At 37.3% G+C, this 23,116-nt stretch overlaps 3 protein-coding genes across 5 annotated transcripts in view; all 3 read left to right on the forward strand.

The window, feature by feature from the left end:
• Window positions 1-23,116, forward strand: part of LOC307012812 (uncharacterized protein) — a 197,646-nt gene that overhangs the window by 27,789 nt on the left and 146,741 nt on the right. The window lies entirely within an intron of this gene.
• LOC307013500 (C-type lectin domain family 12 member B-like) lies at window positions 1,288-6,247 on the forward strand (the record flags this gene model as incomplete). Its single annotated transcript, XM_079640900.1, has 7 exons — window positions 1,288-1,360; window positions 2,438-2,500; window positions 4,376-4,471; window positions 5,412-5,645; window positions 5,734-5,897; window positions 6,032-6,121; window positions 6,224-6,247. The coding sequence occupies 7 exons, from the start codon at window positions 1,288-1,290 to the stop codon at window positions 6,245-6,247; spliced, it is 744 nt and encodes a 247-aa protein (XP_079497026.1).
• On the forward strand, window positions 5,970-21,331 carry LOC307012842 (snaclec 27-like). The gene is made up of 7 exons (XM_079640039.1): window positions 5,970-6,147; window positions 6,224-8,331; window positions 8,766-9,240; window positions 9,877-10,215; window positions 19,915-20,078; window positions 20,218-20,330; window positions 20,407-21,331. Exons 3-7 carry the CDS (start codon window positions 9,222-9,224, stop codon window positions 20,537-20,539), a joined length of 768 nt encoding a protein of 255 aa, XP_079496165.1. The 5' UTR covers window positions 5,970-6,147; window positions 6,224-8,331; window positions 8,766-9,221; the 3' UTR covers window positions 20,540-21,331.

The following is a 23,116-nucleotide window of genomic DNA, read 5'->3' on the forward strand; positions in this document are numbered from 1 at the left end:
AGTTGCCGGGGGACGGCTAAGAGGAGCTACCTTTTGCCGGTCCGCACCGGCTAACATGGGCTTTACTGTAGCTGAGTTATTTTCTAAGATGCGGAGCCGGGCTTCTATGGCTATGATTCCCGCCTCCAACCTAACAACTATACTACATTTAACACATGTATCGGTACCAGTAAAGGAGGTAGGGGAGTAACCAAACATGAGACAGTTAGAGCAGGAAATAGCACCCGAGGGGGGGGAAAGAGCCATGGCTAGCTATCAAGCTAAAGTAGCTACCGTTAGCAAACCCGAAAAGAGTGTAGGCAACTGTGGAGTTACAGTCGCTAAGAGAAGGAGAGTTTGTGAGTGCTTAAGCTGTAGTAACGTGTGATTACAACGTCAGGCAGTTGCCGTGATCAAGAGTTTTAAAACGATCGATTAAGTTAAGATAACAAGCTATCAGCAACAGAACAGGCACACGGGATACCCGGAGATGACAACAACAACCGGAAGTTACAACATGCTTACCGCAATAGTGGTCTGTGTAGCAACAACATTACATTTTGACATCAACATGTCATTAACTGAATTCTTATTTTTCAGGTCGGTGGTTTCTCTTCTTCACTCAGAATATTCTTCTGATAGCAGTGTGTTGGCTCATACTGTTAGCCATCGTGGGCCTTCGTATCTACTGTGGGTTCCATAATATCAGTTTATTGAAGGTGTTTGTGTCGATTTATTGCTTCAAACATGTGAACCCGTTCTCAAGTGTCTATTTTAACCATGTAACCACTGAAAGACACACAGAGCCCAAAACCTTCCTCTCTCTGTAACCGTAGTTACCTCTATCTTTACTGAAATACCAATCTGACTGCAGAAACCCTAAACTTCCCCATGTCACTCATTTTCTAAGTGTTGACCTAACACTACAGTGAAATGCGGATTTAGGCGACGTGCTCAGTAGGAACTAAAGGTCTAGGTTCGGAGAATTGGAAAACTCAAAGAAAATGACATTTTTGGCTCCAGTCTTTTTTTGGAGGATTTCTTGAAACCTGAAGAGAGACGGACAAGAAACATCTTCCAAAAGAGTTACATTGACAAAAAACAAGAACACCCCATTTATTTCTACGGTCCATGTTCAGCCACGTGAAGCAATGCAAATGAACTTCTTGACCAAAAGCAGAAGTGGTTAGTTTGAAGGCTGAGAGATAGACTTCAACAGAAGAGAGGAAACAACCAGTTCTCCTATTGCGATGTCCAGAGACTTCTCCATCTACGAGTCAGAGAGGGCTCCACAGAGCGGCTGTAGTGATGGCGGAGGGAGAGGAGGAGGTGAACTACGCTTCGGTTGTGTTCAAAGCCGGCAACAATCATCCACCTGCGGGTAAGTTTAGTTATTTAACAACTTTCACTTCCTGCTGATGATTTTGAAACAGAGCCTCTTTGTTAATGTGATCAATGCAAAGTTGAGTACTTCAATCCAAAGAAAGTTGCTGTTTTTAATGTCCTGTAATTTAACTGTGAAACCAGAAACATGAAAAATCTGATAATTATTTACCTTTTCTTGTTAGAGAAATTGTTAAAAGGCTGTTTTTTATTTGTTTAGTGTGGGTGAAGAATATATTTTTAACTAACCCAGCATTTTTGCATTGATATTTTTCAAAATCACAATGTTGAGTATAAACTTTTAATGAACCAAGAAAACGTATAATCGTGCATCTAGGTTTTAATAATATGAGTTTTCTGGGTTCATCAATGCACATCTTTGGTAGAAAGAAGCTCTTTATTTATGTATTCTACGTTGAAAAAACACTTTTAAATCTAGAGTAGTTTGAACCCTTTGAACACCTCATCCTATTTCAGTTTAACTTCAATTCATATTTCTTTAACTTTACATTACATTGCATTTAGCTGACTCTTTTATCCAAAGGGACTTACAATAAGTGCGTTCGACCAAGAAGATACAAACTTGAAGAAAACAGAATCATATAAGTACTTCATGTTTCATAGAGCCAAACATTTCAAGTGCTACTCAACTGGCTTTAGATAAGCCAGACCTTTATTAGTATATAAGTGCTTTGTTAATAGTTCTATCGCTCGAGGTGATAAAAAGATTCAAACTGATGCTCATTTGTTGGGTATTTTAATTTAGCGACTCACACTGGAGGTATATCATCACGAACACATCTATTTAAAACCAGTGAGGAAATTGCGAATTATCTGTTGAGAGTTTCCCGTATCATGTCGTTTCCCTTTACAAACGGCATGACACAATACCTGAAAGACAATCTCATCATTTTGAAGCTTCCCATTTTAATGCACTCTGAGGAAAAAAACATGAATTTTTGCATCATTCTAAGGCAATTGTTCTGCAATATCAAACAATTAAAGCAGCCTTTTAAAGTCCTTCTCATTCGTTCACAAAAAAACCTGAGCATGTGCATTTCCTTTGACCTTTCAGCAAAAAGAGGGGAGGAAACTGAGTACGGTGAGGTGAAGGTGCAGAACGAAACAAAGAACGAGGGTAAGTTGTATTAAAAAAAACATTCAGGTGTTACTGCAACTGGGAGTTCTACCACTACTACCACTACTTTACCATTATAACTATCATTAAAAGGGAACAAGGTCACAAGAACTGTTCTAAAGTTTATATCTGTAGGTGCTTTGTCAGTAACCAGCACTCTAACAAAGCTCTACAAAGTTGGGAGTGTGCAGTGTGACAAATGTCAACGTCTTGCAGACGGGGCATTCTGGTCTAATGACAAAATGATGGTGGAAAGCTGCATTGTCTTTTCTTCCGTTTGTTTTTGACAAATCAAAATTAAGGCTATAATCATAGTATGCACAAGTCTTGATGTCAAATAATTGTTGATTTGTTTTAAGTTACAAAAAAATTCTTATTTTAAGCCAAACCAAGACCTTTGTATTCTGGTCCTTTAGTAAAAGTACTGTTACCATGCGGTAAACTTATCCTTTACAAGTAGAAGTACAGCTTTGAAAATATTACTTGAGTAAAAGTAAGTAAGTATAAAGCAAACTGTTCTTAAAGTAATCAATGTACACGACACAGAAAAGTTCGAAATTAAAGAAAAAACACCCAAAAAACGGTTCTAATTAAATAAAATAAACTTAAATGTGTACAGATGCCAATTAAGTTTTTCAGATCGTCCATCTGTTCATATTTATAAAAACACATTATGTATTTAAAATAATAATGCATCTGAATTATGAACTTACTATAACTGCAGTGGAGTAAGATATATGTCCGGCAGTGGCTCAGTCAGTACTTGGACTGGGAGCCGTAGGGTCGCCGGTTCAAGTCCCCGACCAGACCTAAATATGGAGTGTGGACTGCTACTTGGAGAGGTCCCAGTCCACCTCCTGGGCCCTGCCGTGGTGCCCTTGAGCAAGGCACCGGACATCCCCCCTCCCCCCTCACTCCCATTGCTCCCCGGGCGCTGTACAATAGCTGCCCACTGCTCCTGGTACTAGGATGGGTTAAAAGCAGAACACATTTCCCTGTGTGTGCAGAGTGCCCTGCATGTGTGACCATTAAAGAGGGGTTCATCTCTCCAATTATATTATATTCAATATGATACATGATATGTTTTAAATAATAATGCATCTGAATTATTAACTTACTATAAATGTATTGGAGTGAGATATATGATACATTTGAATTGTAGTTGAGTTAAATCATACAGTGGCATGAAAAGAAAATACTCAAGTAAAGTAAAGTGCCTCAAATGTGCCCTTAAGTACAGTTTGATTAAATGTATTCAGTAACATTCTACCACTGCCTTTTACTAAACTTTATCAAGTGGTTCTGTTGCTTTTTACGGGGTTTTATCTGCAACGTTATTAACGTGTTAAAAACTGTGAATGACTCAGACTAGATATGAGGTTCGTTTTTAGGAAATCTCTTGCGAACGGTTATTTAGAGATTGAACTTTTGTGTTGAACTGCAATAATGTTAGAGTGACTAATACTCAAGACCTACGGTAACTCTCACTGGAACACTTTTAGCAAAGTACATAAAGCAGTTTCTCAAAACACAATGGGTTCACAACTCTTTAAGTCGGCCCTTTAACAACAGTCAGGTGCCTGTTTAAATATTGGAACAATCTTTGCTGTCCATATCACTCCTTTTGTTTATTTAGGCCATTTCTCACAATGTAAGAGATAGGGGACCAAATGTACTCCTTTGTTCTGAACTGTATTATGTATGTATAACTGACTAATATAAGGTTCAAGCATCTGAGTTAGTCAAATCAACTTGGTATCCTTTCCTGTCTTTTATTCGTAAAAAAAAAAGATCTAAACTAACTAAAGAGACTGCAACTTTGAAAGGTACCAATCTTCATTTGGAAAGTTAATGTGATTCATTTGTGTTGTTTAGACTCAGCAGGACATCGGCGCTTTCAGCACTTGGCTTGTTGTTTGGGGATTCTCTGTGTCATTCTGCTCGGTGGCATCATCGGAGTCTGCGTCTACCGTAAGTACACAAAACAGGAAGTGCATTATCCCACACTTAGACATGAGACAATTCTAAAAGAATAGTAGCAGCTTTTAACAATTTTTTTTTAATCTTTTTACACCATTTGATATCAGTCATGTACATGCCACAGTATGACGGTGTAGAAAGTATTATTATGAGCGTCTTCCTCTAACAGAGTGGTGCAATGATGACGCATTTTCGTAGAACGACATGGAGGTAGCATCCATTAATGTATTGTGCTTGTTTTCCCAAATAAAGCAAGATTATCAATCAAGAAGCCGTTCATGTGGATGAATACATTAATTAGTTTGAGACTTTCCTATACTGTACATACCTGCAGGCACCATTAGTGGGAAATACAGACAAGTATGCATACAAATAATTAAAAGATGAGTCAAGACATATTCTATATTTCTCTTATTCTTAACAAATCATATGATCAGACCCAAACGACAATGAAAGTCTATCTAATGTCAATCTATTAACAAATGTCATGTGTCTTTCATGTTACTGAGCCTCTGTGAAGTTCTGAGTTTATCCCACTCTCTACCCACCAGCGCTTGCTAGTTCACAAAATGTGTGGCTTGAAGACTTCCCCATTTCACTCCTCTCTTAGTAATGTTGACTTCAAACCACAGTGACAAGCAGTTTCAGGCAATGTGAAATATAAATGGGTCTGAGAATTGGAGAAGTCAGAACACTTTGAGACGGACCGAGATATTTTTAGTTTGAGTCTAAAGACCGGAAAACCTAAAGTGAGCCTGACAGGAAAAAGCTTCCAAAAGAGGCAAATAGACAAAAAACTAAATTGCAATATAACCTTGATTATAAAAGAAGCTGATTTCTCATTTTGCAGTTACATTATTTAATGAGAGTGATCCAAACCAGTTAAAAGAAAACTCAACTCTACTGGCAATCAACACAAATCTCAGCTTAGAAAATGCAAACTTGACGAGGGACAACAAGAATCTGGAGGACCAGTTGGGCAACCTGACACAAGTCTATACTGTCTCAGAGAGCAACAACAAAAACCTGTCTGCAAGAGTCCAGGAGCTGGAGACTGAGAAGAAGAACTTGAAACAGAAAATACATAACCTGACAACAAACTGGAATGAGCTCAACATCAGTCGAGCTCAGTGGAGCATCAATTCCTACTGCTTAGGAAACACCGGTATGTTCAGATCCTCTATATTAGGTCATAATTACAATATTTTCAAAAGGCAGGCATGATGTTGATTGTTTGGACTCTGTTGTTTCAGATGATAAGTGTCAACCTTGTCAGGACGGTTGGTTACTCACTGAGCCCAGCTGCTATGCGTATAATGACGCTGTGCCTGCTGATCGAAAAACCTGGGAAGAAGCTCGAGAAGACTGCAAAGGAAAGAATTCAGATCTGGCTGTTGCACATACTCCTGCTGAAAAGGTAAACCCATTAATATGATGCGATTAAGAAAGTAATTGTGTTTATAGGTCTGAACACACTTTGGGTCTTTAGGTCATTATGTGTTTATTTACTTATACGGTGTAAATACCTGATATCTGTTTCTCTGTTGTTAGAACGACATCATCAATAAATACAGCCCAGGTAGTTCAGGAACTAACGGATTCTGGATTGGTCTGAGAGTTGAAGATGGGAAATGGAAGTGGGTAGATGGAAGTGATCTGACTGAAAGGTAAGAGATTCATTACTAAACACTTTGAATAATAACATCTATCAGCCTTTATCTAAACATCATGTTCTCTCCTCAGCTCCTGGATAGCAGCTCCTGCTGACGGTCACTGTGCAATCTCTGTCGTGAGCAGAAACAAGTGGGTATCAGTGAGCTGTGGTGAGAAACAACGATGGATCTGTCAGAAGAAGGCTTTAACTCTCTCTGTTTAAACAAAGCAGTCATACTAAGAAAGTTACTGGAAACTCTTTGAAAAGAAGATGAATTACTTGTGAGTAAAAACAATTTCAAAACAAAAATATAAAACAAAAAAAGTATAAAAAACAGTAATTCCAGAAACGTTTCACAAACTTGATAAAAACAACAAAACACAAAAGTTAGCTCATAATGTGGATTATTTTAAATGTACTTTTAGTTTGACTTAATTTCTATGGAGCTTGCTAAATTAATGCAAATATGTATTTCATTAACATTGTTATGGTGTTGTTATTAGATATGGATGGTTAAAATAGTTATACTGTTTAGTGTGAATAATGTTATTCTGTTGTTTTAGAGATGCAACGCTTAAACTCTGCAGATTATTGGAAAGACTCTGGACCATTTTATTGTATTGCTTCTACCGGCCAGCAGAGGGCGCTGCATCACTTGTTCTCAATACAATGTTCCAGAGTCTGTTAAATATCTATTTTTCAAGATTCAAAGGTTTATTGTCATGACATTTAGAAACTACGGTGTAATTATGTAAAGTATAAACAAAATGTGATCTCAGGTTCCTTAACAGTGCAATTAACAAGACATAAGAAATACATATAAAAAATAACAATACAAATAGAAATAGTGCAAGCTCAGGTGTTTAATAGTCTTCTGGCCAGTGGGATGAAACTGTCCCTGATGCTATTCTGATGATGCACAGTTTATGGATGATTTGTATCTATCTGTATTTTTATCTATGAGCAATGTCTTGTTTAACTCTGTTGTCACCAGTGAATAAATGTGCTGCCACACATTGTTGTTTTTGTGTTTTCATTGAAAACATCAGTGCTTTAATCAAGTCAGGAGAAACAATCTTATTCATGGTGCGACCATTTTAATGAAAATAAGAAAGAAGGAGATCAGGCCTCAATATTCAGTCACTCTGTCAACATCAGCACCAGCAGAGTTTCAGAGAGGGACAGGAAGTGGCATTGAGAGCATTTTTGTGACTAAACATTAGTTTTCGGGGCCTAGAAATCCATGGAGATCCAAACTGCAGTTAATATGATTATTTTTAATAGGAAATCCAATATGTTGTATATGTGACTCTATTAAAACTCTGTGAAAGGGCCACACGTTTTCAAGTTCCGGTTTAAACTATTTGGGAAGTGTCAGCATGACGTGAGAACAGAAGATTAAAAAGATGCCATCTCCACCTCGAAGCAGAAGTCTACTGAACCGTCACATCAGAGAGACGCTCTCATCAGGACTGCAGCAGGACTTTGTTCAGGACGAAAGGAAAAATAATCGAGGATATGGGTAATTAAAGAATATTCCAGAGTTTATCTGTGTCTAAGATATAACCTATGATATGTTTTTATTTGCCTTTACCAACATGTTCTGCTATGTATGACCATTATGTGTAAATTGCTTCTGAAGCTTGACCACTCCCTAGCAGCAAATTATTTAAAAAATCCAAATTTGTTTAAGATTGAATGTTTAAAATTATAATTGATCAACTCTGCTGAACGTAGAGACATCATGTTTAATATATTTGTGGAGAGTAAATTAAGGAAGAAGCTTTTAGTTTATCAATATGTTAACCACACATGATGAACTATTGTACTAAATACAAAATGTGCTCCATTTTCAACAAAAACATTTACAAATGTTTTATTTAAAAGAGACAGATTTGAGTTTGTCTAATTGGTCTTTCATCTCGTTTTAAAAAGTCAGCATGATACACTTCTCTGTGTTTTTAGTTCTGCTTTTCTGCTCTGTTCTTTGCGTGACAGCAACTGATTTTACATCGTTGAGTTTGATTATAAACTCCATCATTCAGTGAAATGGTTCCTCATGCGTGCTGAACCTAATTTCAGTGAAACTACATATCTGATGAAACAGTATGTGTTTATCTTCCAGAGGAAATCACAGAAGAAGCTGACTATGTGAATGTACCAGAAGGCCCTGCGGATAAAAAGGCAACGCGTCCAGGTGAGCTGTACACAAGTAAACATGAGATCTATTCAACAGTCTTATTATTTAAATAAAATAGTGATGAAGGTTAAACATGTGAATATTAAATCAGCTCTTTTTATTTCATATTAACTCAGGGCAGATGTTTATAAAACGAATCTTTGGTCCAATGGTTTTTGAAGTTTGATTATATTGTTAGTGAAATGCACACAATGTAGGATACAATATCTTGTTTTTCATTACTGCACATATTTGATTCCAATTCTATTTCTACAATTTCAATATTCAATGTAAATATTGTTATATTTTAGTATATTTTTTAATGTTATTAAAGTTTTTTTTAAATAGTTTTCTATCTGTGTTTTAAATGTTTATTTGTTAACCTACCTGGTAATAAACTGTTTCTGATTCTGATCAACTTCATAAAAACACATTACGTCTATATTTTTCAGAGGAGACCAAAAAAGGATCTGCACCAGAAGGCACCGTGGATACAAAGGCATCCCCTCCAGGTGATCAATACATTTCACTATTTAATACTGTTAACATGTTTAAAACCAACATACAGGTAAAACAGTGAGATAGTGACAAAGGTTGAAATGGTTTAGCTATTTTTGTGGTGTGTTTATAATGTATTGAAAGCTTAGCCTGTTAAATGATTTTGGGCGTTAAGATAAAGCTAAACTCCAAAAGCTTGCACTATTTTTTGTATTTCTTTTAAGTCTTGTATATGTTTGGATTACATTTTTTAACCAACCAGCGACCACAGTTTTTAGACTAAACTGTATCTGTGTGTATGACTTTAAAACCTTTGAAACCTTTGTTAAGGTTTTTAACAGAATGCTTATTTTTCAGGCTTGAGTTTTGTTCTTCCAATAGCAGTGTGTTGGATCATACTGTTAGCCATCATGGGTCTTCGTATCTACTGTGAGTATGTGTGTGTGTGTGTGTGTGTGTGTGTGTGTGTGTGTGTGTGTGTGTGTGTGTGTGTGTGTGTGTGTGTGTGTGTGTGTGTGTGTGTGTGTGTGTGTGTGTGTGTGTGTGTGTGTGTGTGTGTGTGTGTGTGTGTGTGTGTGTGTGTGTGTGTGTTCCATATTTTACAAAAGGCAGTGGTTTGAATCCTCAGAGCTGTTGTAACACGTCTACAATACAGAGGAGACCAGTCTCTCCGCCTGTTATCTCTCCAAATGCAGTTAGCTCGTTGCTAACTTGTTGCTGCTCTAGGGAAGTTAGCCGGCTCTATCTTTACTGAAATACCAATCTGACTGCAGAAACCACAAAGTTCCCCATGTCACTCATTTTCTAAGTGTTGACCTAAAACTACAGTGAAATGCGGTTTTAGGCGACGTCCTCCGTAGGAACTAAAGGTCTTGGGTCGGAGAATTGGAAAACTCAAAGAAACAGTTAGAGATAAAACTAAGACATTTTGGCTCCAGTCGTTTTTGGGGGATTTCTTGAAACCTGAAAAGAGACAGACAAGAAAAAGCTTCCAAAAGAGGCACATTGACAAAAAACAAAATTGCTTTATCACTGTGAATAGAAGCTATGTTTTTCATTTTGCAGTTCATACATTAAGCCATGAGAGTGATCCAAACAAGTTAGAAGAAGTCTCAACTCTCCGGGCAAACAACACAAAACTCAGCTTAGAAAATGCAAACTTGACGAGGGACAGCAAGAATCTGGAGGACCAGTTGGGCAACCTGACACAAGCCTATACTGTCTCAGAGAGCTACGTGAGAGACCTGTATGCAGGAGTCCAGGTGCTGAGCAAACTAAACCAGGAGCTGGAGACTGAGAAGAACAACTTGAACCAGAAAATACAAGACATGACAAGAAACTGGAATGAGCTCAACATCAGTCGAGCTCAGTGGAGCATCGATTCCTACTGCTTAGGAAACACTGGTATGTTCAGATCCTCTATATTAGGTCACAATTACAATATGTTCATACTGCAGTCATGTTGTTAATTGTTTGGACTCTGTTGTTTCAGATAAAAAGTGTCAGCCTTGTCAGAAGGGCTGGAATCTCACTCAGCCCAGCTGCTATGCGTATAATGACGCTCCTTCTGGTTGAAAAACCTGGGAAGAGGCTCGAGAAGACTGCAGTGGAAATAATTCAGATTTGGCTGTTGCACATACTCCTGCTGAAAAGGTAAACCCATTAATATGATGCAAATAAGAAAGTAATTGTGTTTATAGGTTTGAACACACTTTGGGTCTTTAGGTCATCATGTGTTTATTACAGTTTAATGTTTAAATATCTTACAACTCTCTCTGTTTTCCAGGAAGCAATCAATGCTAACAGACTTGGAGTTTATGGATTCTGGATTGGTCTGAGAGTTGAAGATGGGACATGGAAGTGGGTGGATGGAAGTGATCTGAAGTAAGAGATTCATTGATAAACACTTTGAATAATAATCTATCAGCCTTTATCTAAACATCATGTTCTCTCCTCAGCTCCTGGATAGCAGCTCCTGTTCATGCTGACGGTCACTGTGCATTGTTTTACAAGGGCAAATGGTTATCAGTGAGCTGTAAAGAGAAACGACAATGGATCTGCCAGAAGAAGGCTCTGTCTGTTTAAACAAAGCAGTCATAATAAGAAGGTTTCTGGAAACTCTTTGAAAAAAAGATAAATTAATTGTGAATAAAAACAAATTCCAAAGAAAAATATAAAACAAAAAAAAGTAAAAAAAACAGTAAATCCAGAAACGTTTCACAAACTCGATAAAAACAATGAAACACAAAAGTTAACTCAAAATTTGGATTATTTTAAAATCTATGTACTTTTAGTTTTGACTTAATTTCTATGGAGCTAAATTAATGAAAATATGTATTTATTTAACATTTTTATGGTGTTTTTATTAGATATGGATGGTTAAAATAGTTATACTGTTTAGTGTGAATAATGTTATTCTGTTGTTTTAGAGATGCAATGCTTAAACTGCAGATTATTGCAAAGACTCTGGACCATTTTATTGTATTGCTTCTACCGGCCTGCAGAGGGCGCTGCATCACTTGTTCTCAATACAATGTTCCAGAGTCTGTTTAATAACTATTTTTCAAAATTCAAAGGTTTATTGTCATGACATTTAGAAACTACGGTGTAATTATGTAATGTATAAACAAAATGTGATCTCAGGTTCCTTAACAGTGAAATTAACAAGACATAAGAAATACATATAAAAAACAATACAAATAGAAATAGTGCAAGCTCAGGTGTTTAATAGTCTTCTGGCCAGTGGGATGAAACTGTCCCTGATGCTATTCTGATGATGCACAGTTTATGGGTGATTTGTATCTATCTGTATTTTTATCTATGAGCAATGTCTTGTTTTACTCTGTTGTCACCAGTGAATAAATGTGCTGCCACACATTGTTGTTTTTGTGTTTTCATTGAAAACATCAGTGCTTTAATCAAGTCTGGAGAAACAATCTTATTCATGGTGCGACCATTTTAATGAAAATAAGATAGAAGGAGATCAGGCCTCAATATTCAGTCACTCTGTCAACATCAGCACCAGCAGAGTTTCAGAGAGGGACAGGAAGTGGAGGTGAATTGGCCAAAAAAAGTGCAAACACTAAGAAGTATCTATGATGGCATGTAAAGGATAATGTGCAGCGACTTGGTCATCATCTTCATAATGACCAAGTCGCTGCGCATTATCCCGCTTATGACAGGGTCACATTCTCAACAAAGTAACAACATGACTCCCAATATTAATTGAAATGCTTTTATTGATTTACAAAATATTGTATGGATTTAAAATGACATGCATCCGCTAAGAAAAATAGTCCGTTGTTACCGTTTGAACTACGTAGCAACGGCAGCCCCTGCTTCGAAGGCGTTTTTTGATTACAGATTTGAAAACATCTTTGCTTGCTTTAAAAGTAGCACAATTCATTAAGTCAAACCTTGGAGAGTATCTAGATATCCCTGCCCTAATGCCAAAGGAACTGTCAACTGAATATAGTTTGATGTCTATGTCTGGACCGCTGCGTAAAAAGGGGGGTTTCTGCCCCGTTACTTCTCTGGTGTGTTCTTGTCCCAGTTTGAAAAGCAAACTCCTTTTTTTCTCCATACATATCAATTGTCCTAGTCGTTTTCTTTCATTTCACTCGTTGACGTTGTCAGTGAGTTTAATCAAGCCAAATAAGGTCAAAACTATTTGATAGGTTGCAAGATATCTGACACTGATGTTACAAGCTGGCTCTGCCTGTAACACAAGGACAACAGTTCCACACAGGAGTTGCCCAAAACAATCATTTATTTTACCTAACAGTGATTACCACCAACAATAAAACAAACAGAGGAGCGGTGTCCTGCTGCACCGAGCGGGACAGCTGAGCGAGACCGAGAGCCTTCTTCTTCTTCTTCTTCTCTTGCTTTTGGCGGATTGCAAACAACTTAAAAGGTGCATACCGCCACCTACTGTACATGAGTATGCATCATCACATCATTCCAACTCATTAACCTATGTTCTAATCAAAATAAGATAAAAATTAATTAATAAAACCATTAAATAAATAAAACAAAACAAAACAATAGACCGAGAGCCTGTTCTGCAGCCCTCTTATATCCTGGAATCAAGGGCCACAGGTGGGTCCCATCACTGCTGATTACAACAAACACACAGGTTACAGCAGCACCACCTGGTGGACAACCACAGGGTTGTCACACTGATGTACATTAAAAGCAGAAGTTGAATAAAGAGTGTCACATCAGAGCAGACGCTCTCTGACAGCCTCAGGTCTGCAGCAGGACTTCAAACCTTTGTCCTCGATGAACAGAAGAACTCAGCAGTTTTAAAATACCAACATTTATTTTAAATGTGATTTTCAAACTCTGATGAACACAGAATTATAAATTCAATGCATTTATTTCTCTCTGACGAAATTGAGTAAGAAGATGTCGATGTATCAACACCTTTTATGAAAAAAACAATTTGCTTATTTAACATAAATGAGATTTTAGTTTGTCTAATGGTTTTTAGTTTCAGCAGAAAGATATGTTTTTTTATTTTAAAGAAAATGTCAGCGTGAGAACCGAACAACTCTCTGTGTGGTTTTTAGTTCGGCTTTAGAATAATATCTGTGTCTGGAACATTACTCATACATTAAAGCTTACCCTAACCCTTTCTGTGTAGAAATACATTGTTGATATTTGCTTCTGATATTATGCATAACTGCAACTTGTTTTAAATATTGATTTTAATCATAAATCTATCTTTTAGTGCAATGCTTCCTCATGGATGCTCAACATCAGTAAAACTGCACTCAAATATAAATAACGTGTTTATCTTCCAGAGGAAATTGAAGAAGAAGAAGCTGACTATGTTAATGTCTCAAGAGGCGCTGTGGATAGAAAGAGAACCCGTCCAGGTGCATTATGAACACAAAACAATTCACATTTTAAAGTATTTTGGCTGTTAAATGTTGTTGTTCAGATTCTTTAACTGAATTCTTATTTTCCAGGTCGGTGGTTTCTCTTCTTCACTCAGAATATTCTTCTGATAGCAGTGTGTTGGCTCGTACTGTTAGCCATCATGGGCCTCTGTATCTACTGTGAGTTCCATAATATCAGTTTATTGAAGGTGTCGATTTATTGCTTCAAACATGAGAACCCGTTCTCAAGTGTCTATTTTAACCATGTAACCACTGAAAGACACACACAGCCCAACACCTTCCTCTCTCTGTAACCGTAGTTACCTCTATCTTTACTGAAATACCAATCTGACTGCAGAAACCCTAAACTTCCCCATGTCACTCATTTTCTAAGTAAAGTTGACCTAACACTACAGTGAAATGCGGATTTAGGCGACGTGCTCAGTAGAAACTAAAGGTCTAGGTTCGGAGAATTGGAAAACTCAAAGAAAATGATATTTTTGGCTCCAGTCTTTTTTTGGGGGATTTCTTGAAACCTGAAGAGAAACGGACAAGAAACATCTTCCAAAAGAGTTACATTGACAAAAAACAAGAACACACAATTTATTTCTAAGGTCCATGTTCAGTCACGTGAAGGGATGCAAATGAACTTCTTGACCAAAAGCAGAAGTGGTTAGTTTGAAGGCTGAGAGATAGACTTCAACAGAAGAGAGGAAACAACCAGTTCTCCTATTGCGATGTCCAGAGACTTCTCCGTCTTCGAGTCAGAGAGCGCTCAACAGAGCGGCTGTAGTGATGGCGGAGGGAGAGGAGGAGGCGAACTACGCTTCGGTTGTGTTCAAAGCCGGCAACAATCATCCACCTGCAGGTACGTTTAGTTATTTTACAACTTTCACTTCCTGCTGATGATTTTGAATCAGAGCCTCTTTGTTATTGTGATCAATGCAATGTTGAGTACTTCAATCCAAAGAAAGTTGCTTTTTTTAATGTCCTGTAATTTAACTGTGAAACCAGAAACATTTAGAAAAATTGTTAAAAGGCTGTTTTTGTATTTGCTTATTGTGGTTGAAGATTAGATTTTTAGCCAACCCAGCACATTTGCATTGATGTTTTTCAAGATCACAATGTTGAGCGTAAACTTTTCACCAAATTAACCAAGAAAACTCACCATCGCAGTCGTGCATCTATGATTTAATAGTAGGAGTTTTCTTGGTTCATCAATGCACATTTTTTGTAGAAATAAACCTTCTTTATTCATGTTTACTACGTTGAGAAAAAACTTTTTAATCTATAGTAGTTTGAAACCTTTGAACACCTCATCCTATTTCAGTTTAACTTCAATTCATATTTCTTCTCTTAAAAAGATTCAAACTGATGGGCATTTGTTGGGTATTTTAATTTTAATTTAGCGACTGGAGATATATCGTCACGAACACGTCTATTTAAAACCAGTGAGGAAATTGCGAAATGAGCTAATTATCTGTTGAGAGTTTCCCGTATCATGTCGTTTCCCTTTTTAATGGCATGATACAATACCTGAAAGACAATCTCATCATTTTGAAGCTGCCCATTTTAATGCACACATTTCTGCAATAAATCAATCATCGTACTGTAAGGCAATTTCTCTGCTTTATCAAACAATTAAAGCAGCCTTTTAAAGTCCTTCTCATTCGTTCACAAAGAAAACCTGAGCATGTGCATTTCCTTTGACCTTTCAGCAAAAAGAGGGGAGGAAACTGTGTACGGTGAACTGAAGGTGCAGAACGAAACAAAGAACGAGGGTAAGTTGTATTAAAAAAACATTCAGGTGTTACTGCAACTGGGAGTACTACCACTACTTTACCATTATAACTATCATTAAAAGGGAACAAGTTCACAAGATCTGTTCTAAAGTTTATATCTGTAGGTGCTTTGTCAGTAACCAGCACTCTAACAAAGCTCTACAAAGTTGGGAGTGTGCAGTGTGACAAATGTCAACGTTTTGCAGACGGGGTATTCTGGTCTAATGACAAAATGATGGTGGAAAGCTGCATTGTCTTTTCTTCCGTTTGTTTTTGACAAATCAAAAATTAAGGCTATAATCATAGTATGCACAAGTCTTGATGTCAAATAATTGTTGATTTGTTTTAAGTTACAAAAAAGTACTTATTTTAAGCCAAACCAAGACCTTTGTATTCTGGTCCTTTAGTAAAAGTACTGATACCATGCGGTAACATTATCCTTTACAAGTAGAAGTACAGCATTGAGAAAGTTACTTGAGTAAAAGTAAGTAAGTATAAAAAGCAAACTGTTCTTAAAGTTATCAATGTACACGACACAGAAAAGTTAGAAATTAAAGAAAAAACACCCAAAAAACGGTTCTAATTAAATAAAATAAACTTAAATGTGTACAGATGCCAATTAAGTTTTTCAGATCTTTCTGTTCATATTTATAACAACACATTATGTATTTAAAATAATAATGCATCTGAATGATGAACTTACTATAACTGCAGTGGATTAAGATATATGTCCGGCAGTGGCTCAGTCAGTACTTGGACTGGGAGCCGTAGGGTCGCCGGTTCAAGTCCCCGACCAGACCTAAATATGGAGTGTGGACTGCTACTTGGAGAGGTCCCAGTCCACCTCCTGGGCCCTGCCGTGGTGCCCTTGAGCAAGGCACCGGACATCCCCCCTCCCCCCTTACTCCCATTGCTCCCCGGGCGCTGTAAAATAGCTGCCCACTGCTCCTGGTACTAGGATGGGTTAAAAGCAGAGAACACATTTCCCTGTGTGTGCAGAGTGCCCTGCATGTGTGACCATTAAAGAGGGGTTCATTCCTCCCATTATATTATATTCAATATGATACCTTTGAATTGTAGTTGAGTTAAATCATACAGTGGCATGAAAAGAAAATACTCAAGTAAAGTACCTCAAATTTGCCCTTAAGTACAGTTTGATTAAATGTATTCAGTATCATTCTACCACTGCCTTTTACTAAACTTTATCAAGTGGTTCTGTTGCTTTTTACGGAGGTTTTATCTGCAAAGTTATTAACGTGTTAAAAACTGTGAATGACTCAGACTAAATATGAGGTTCGTTTTTAGGAAATCTCTTGTGAACGGTTATTTTGAGATTTAACTTTTGTGTTGTACTGCAATAATGTTAGAGTGACTAATCAGGGCTCGACATTAAGGGCTGCCCGATGGCCCGGGGCCATCTAGTATTTAGCTCGGGCCATGAAGCCTCACCTGGTGGTTGCCCGATCGGGCAATCTATTATACCAGTATCATGCAGCTCGCGAATCCAGTAATGAGTGACCCGACAGTAAAACTAAACATATCTATAACTAGTTTAGGTAGTTTGAGAGGTAATTAAAATAGCTACGTGTGATATTCTAACCTGAAGTGTGTGTTTTGTCCGCTCACTGCTGCATGTGATCATGCAGAGCTGCGTGTCGACTCGTCAGCAGCAGCTGATCTCTCTCTCCCGTCAGATTAGACTTCACTCGCGTTTATGTCCATATCAATCAGATCCAGCTAGTTGTAGCTAATGATATAACTACCTGCTTATTAAAAGACACCGTGACCTAAACAATAAGTGTCGCTATGCAACTGGGTGAGGCCACAAAGTATAGCGCAGCATTATGCATTTGTTTACATGCCCACCGGAACCCCGAGGCATTACCAACAGATCAACGCACAATCAACCCACACAGCACATCTCTTTCTCCACATTAAGTGTTACACATTAGAATGGACTACTCTTGTCTGTCACATACTATTCTTGTCTGTCACATAAGTGGCGCAACTGAAGCGGTATTGCGCTAAAGGGAAATTATTTTGACCGAAGAGATTTAGATTTGCTTGCTAACGGGAACTCTGACGTCGCCATTGTGTGTGCTTCGCGGATGCACTCGGCTGCTCGGGTCTGCTCGGTCAGCTTCTGGATGAGGAGGCATTCCTTCGACCAACTTACAGTCGATAACATTACAAACATTTTTAACAGGGGCCATAATAGCGTAAATAATGTTTGTTTTGGCAGTTATAGCTGCATGTAATGTTTTCTACTTTTTTACATCTGGGAAGGCATTTGCCTTCATCAGATGGAAAGTGTCTTGACCAACAACTTAAGTATTTATTATAGCTATGCAGGGCATGCTAGCGAGCAAACACAAACAAGTGAAATGAAGAATACAATTGAAATTGTAATATTGTGGTGGTTCATCTTATAATTCAGTCTAGAGAATGCACCAGACAGTATCTAAGACCTGCAAAAATCTAAATGTTCTAGGGGGAGGCCCCCCAAACCCTTCGTGCGTCATTTCGTCCGCGCGCATTTTTCAGGGTAATCTCTATTGGGCTCAGGGCCATCTGTAAATTATCTTAGATGGCCCACAGGGCCATCTCCCAAAATCTTTAATGTCATGCACTGCTAATACTCAAGACCTACGGTAACTCTCACTGGAACACTTTTAGCAAAGTACATAAAGCAGTTTCTCAAAACACAATGGGTTCACAACTCTTTAAGTCGGCCCTTTAACAACAGTCAGGTGCCTGTTTAAATATTGGAACAATCTTTCGTTGTCCATATCACTCCTTTTGTTTATTTAGGCCATTTCTCATAATGTAAGTGATAGGGGACCAAATGTACTCCTTTGTTCTGAACTGTATTATGTATGTATAACTGACTAATATAAGGTTCAAGCATCTGAGTTACTCAAATCAACTTGGTATCCTTTCCTGTCTTTTACTCATAAAAAAAAAAGCCCATCTGCATTTACCATACTGTATACTGTCCAAGTTGAAAAGTGACACAATATCTGTACTAAAGAGACTGACACTTTGAAAGGTACCAATCTTCATTTGGAAAGTTAATGTGATTCATTTGTGTTGTTTAGACTCAGCAGGACATTGGCGCTTTCAGCACTTGGCTTGTTGTTTGGGGATTCTCTGTGTCATTCTGCTGGGTGGCATCATCGGAGTCTGCGTCTACAGTAAGTACACAAAACAGGAAGTGCATTATCTCACAATTAGACATAAGACAATTCTAAAAGAATAGTAGCAGCTTTTAACAATTTTTTTGTACATGCCACAGTATGACGGTGTAGAAAGTATTATTATGAGCGTCTTCCTCTAACAGAGTGGTGCAATGATGACGCATTTCTGTAGGCCGACATGGAGGTAGCATTAATGCATTGTGCTTGTTTTCCCAACTTAAGCAAGATTATCAATCAAGAAGCCGTTCATGTGGATGAATACATTAATTAGTTTGAGACTTTCCTATACTGTACATACCTGCAGGCACCATTAGTGGGAAATACAGACAAGTATGCATACAAATAATTAAAAGATGAGTCAAGACATATTCTATATTTCTCTTATTCTTAACAAATCATATGATCAGACCCAAACAACAATGAAAGTCTATCTAATGTCAATCTATTAACAAATGTCATGTGTCTTTCATGTTACTGAGCCTCTGAAGTTCTGAGTTTATCCCACTCTCTACCCACCAGCGCTTGCTAGTTCACAAAATGTGTGGCTTGAAGACTTCCCCATTTCACTCCTCTCTTAGTAATGTTGTCATCAAACCACAGTGACAAGCAGTTTCAGACAATGTGAAATATAAATGGTTCTGAGAATTGGAGAAGTCAGAACACTTTGAGACGGACCGAGATATTTTTAGTTTGAGTCTAAAGACCGGAAAACCTAAAGTGAGACTGATAGGAAAAAGCTTCCAAAAGAGGCAAATAGACAAAAAACTAAATTGCAATATAACCTTGATTATAAAAGAAGCTGATTTCTCATTTTGCAGTTACATTATTTAATGAGAGTGATCCAAACCAGTTTAAAGAAAACTCAACTCTACTGGCAAACACAAAACTCAGCTTAGAAAATGCAAACTTGACGAGGGACAACCAGAATCTGACGGACCAGTTGGGCAACCTGACACAAGTCTATAATGTCTCAGAGAGCAACAACAAAGACCTGTCTGCAGAAGTCCAGGAGCTGAAAACACAAAAACATGAGCTGGAGACTGAGAAGAAGAACTTGAAACAGCAAATACAAGACATGACAACAAACTGGAATGAGCTCAGCATCAGTCGAGCTCAGTGGAGCATCAATTCCTACTGCTTAGGAAACACCGGTATGTTCAGATCCTCTATATTAGGTCATAATTACAATATTTTCAAAAGGCAGGCATGATGTTGATTGTTTGGACTCTGTTGTTTCAGATGATAAGTGTCAACCTTGTCAGAAGGGCTGGGATCTCACTGAGCCCAGCTGCTATGCGTATAATAACGCTGAGACTGCTAAACAAAAAACCTGGGAAGAAGCTCGAGAAGACTGCAAAGGAAAGAATTCTAATCTGGCTGTTGCACATGATACAGAGGAAAAGGTACATCTATTAATATGATGCAATTATGAAAAGTGTATATATTTTTTTGTAGGTCTGAACACACGTTGGGTCTTTAGGTCATTATGTGTTTATTAACTTATACGGTGTAAATACCTGATATCTGTTTCTCTGTTGTCAGAACGACATCAATACATACAGCCCAGGTAGTTCAGGAACTAACGGATACTGGATTGGTCTGAGATTTGAAGATGGGAAATGGAAGTGGGTGGATGGAAGTGATCTGACTTATAGGTAAGAGACACGTTACTAAACACTTTGAATAATAACATCTATCAGCCTTTATCTAAACATCATGTTCTCTCCTCAGCTCCTGGATAGATCGTCCTGTTTCTGCTAAAGGTCGCTGTGCAATCTCTGTCGTGAGCAGAAACAAGTGGGTATCAGTGAGCTGTGGTGAGAAACAACGATGGATCTGTCAGAAGAAGGCTCTCTCTGTTTAAACAAAGCAGTCATACTAAGAAAGTTACTGGAAACTCTTTGAAAAGAAGATGAATTACTTGTGAGTAAAAACAATTTCAAAACAAAAATATAAAACAAAAAAAGTATAAAAAACAGTAATTCCAGAAACGTTTCACAAACTTGATAAAAACAACAAAACACAAAAGTTAGCTCATAATGTGGATTATTTTAAATGTACTTTTAGTTTGACTTAATTTCTATGGAGCTTGCTAAATTAATGCAAATATGTATTTCATTAACATTGTTATGGTGTTTTTATTAGATATGGATGGTTAAAATAGTTATACTGTTTAGTGTGAATAATGTTATTCTGTTGTTTTAGAGATGCAACGCTTAAACTCTGCAGATTATTGCAAAGACTCTGGACCATTTTATTGTATTGCTTCTACCGGCCAGCAGAGGGCGCTGCATCACTTGTTCTCAATACAATGTTCCAGAGTCTGTTTAATAACTATTTTTCAAGATTCAAAGGTTTATTGTCATGACATTTAGAAACTACGGTGTAATTATGTAAAGTATAAACAAAATGTGATCTCAGGTTCCTTAACAGTGCAATTAACAAGACATAAGAAATACATATAAAAAATAACAATACAAATAGAAATAGTGCAAGCTCAGGTGTTTAATAGTCTTCTGGCCAGTGGGATGAAACTGTCCCTGATGCTATTCTGATGATGCACAGTTTATGGATGATTTGTATCTATCTGTATTTTTATCTATGAGCAATGTCTTGTTTAACTCTGTTGTCACCAGTGAATAAATGTGCTGCCACACATTGTTGTTTTTGTGTTTTCATTGAAAACATCAGTGCTTTAATCAAGTCAGGAGAAACAATCTTATTCATGGTGCGACCATTTTAATGAAAATAAGAAAGAAGGAGATCAGGCCTCAATATTCAGTCACTCTGTCAACATCAGCACCAGCAGAGTTTCAGAGAGGGACAGGAAGTGGCATTGAGAGCATTTTTGTGACTAAACATTAGTTTTCGGGGCCTAGAAATCCATGGAGATCCAAACTGCAGTTAATATGATTATTTTTAATAGGAAATCCAATATGTTGGATGTGTGACTCTATTAAACTCTGTGAAAGGGCCACACGTTTTCAAGTTCCGGTTTAAACTATTTGGGAAGTGTCAACATGACGTGAGAACAGGAGATTAAAAAGATGCCATCTCCACCTCGAAGCAGAAGTCTACTGAACCGTCACATCAGAGAGACGCTCTCATCAGGACTGCAGCAGGACTTTGTTCAGGACGAAAGGAAAAATAATCAAGGATATGGGTAATTAAAGAATATTCCAGAGTTTATCTGTGTCTAAGATATAACCTATGATATGTTTTTATTTGCCTTTATCAACATGTTCTGCTATGTATGACCATTATGTGTAAATTGCTTCTGAAGCTTGACCACTCCCTAGCAGCAAATTATTTAAAAAATCCAAATTTGTTTAAGATTGAATCTTTAAAATTATAATTGATCAACTCTGCTGAACGTAGAGACATCATGTTTAATATATTTGGGGAGAGTAAATTAAGGAAGAAGCTTTTAGTTTATCAATATGTTAACCACACATGATGAACTATTGTACTAAATACAAAATGTGCTCCATTTTCAACAAAAACATTTACAAATGTTTTATTTAAAAGAGACAGATTTGAGTTTGTCTAATTGGTCTTTAATCTCGTTTTAAAAAGTCAGCATGATACACTTCTCCGTGTGTTTAGTTCTGCTTTTCTGCTCTGTTCTTTGCGTGACAGCAACTGATTTTACATCGTTGAGTTTGATTATAAACTCCATCATTTAGTGAAATGGTTCCTCATGCGTGCTGAACATAATTTGAGTGAAACTACATATCTGATGAAACAGTATGTGTTTATCTTCCAGAGGAAATCACAGAAGAAGCTGACTATGTGAATGTACCAGAAGGCCCTGCGGATAAAAAGGCAACGCGTCCAGGTGAGCTGTGAACACAAGCAAACATGAGATCTATTCAACAGTCTTATTATTTAAATAAAATAGTGATGAAGGTTAAACATGTGAATATTAAATCAGCTCTTTTTATTTCATATTAACTCAGGGCAGATGTTTATAAAACGAATCTTTGGTCCAATGGTTTTTGAAGTTTGATTATATTGTTAGTGAAATGCACACAATGTAGGATACAATATCTTGTTTTTCATTACTGCACATATTTGATTCCAATTCTATTTCTACAATTTCAATATTCAATGTAAATATTGCTATATTTTAGTATATTTTTTAATGTTATTAAAGTTTTTTTTAAATAGTTTTCTATCTGTGTTTTAAATGTTTATTTGTTAACCTACCTGGTAATAAACTGTTTCTGATTCTGATCAACTTCATAAAAACACATTACGTCTATATTTTTCAGAGGAGACCAAAAAAGGATCTGCACCAGAAGGCACCGTGGATACAAAGGCATCCCCTCCAGGTGATCAATACATTTCACTATTTAATACTGTTAACATGTTTAAAACCAACATACAGGTAAAACAGTGAGATAGTGACAAAGGTTGAAATGGTTTAGCTATTTTTGTG

The sequence above is a fragment of the Notothenia rossii genome (assembly GCF_949606895.1).
Source record: "Notothenia rossii genome assembly, chromosome: 7".
Classification (NCBI taxonomy): domain Eukaryota; kingdom Metazoa; phylum Chordata; class Actinopteri; order Perciformes; family Nototheniidae; genus Notothenia; species Notothenia rossii.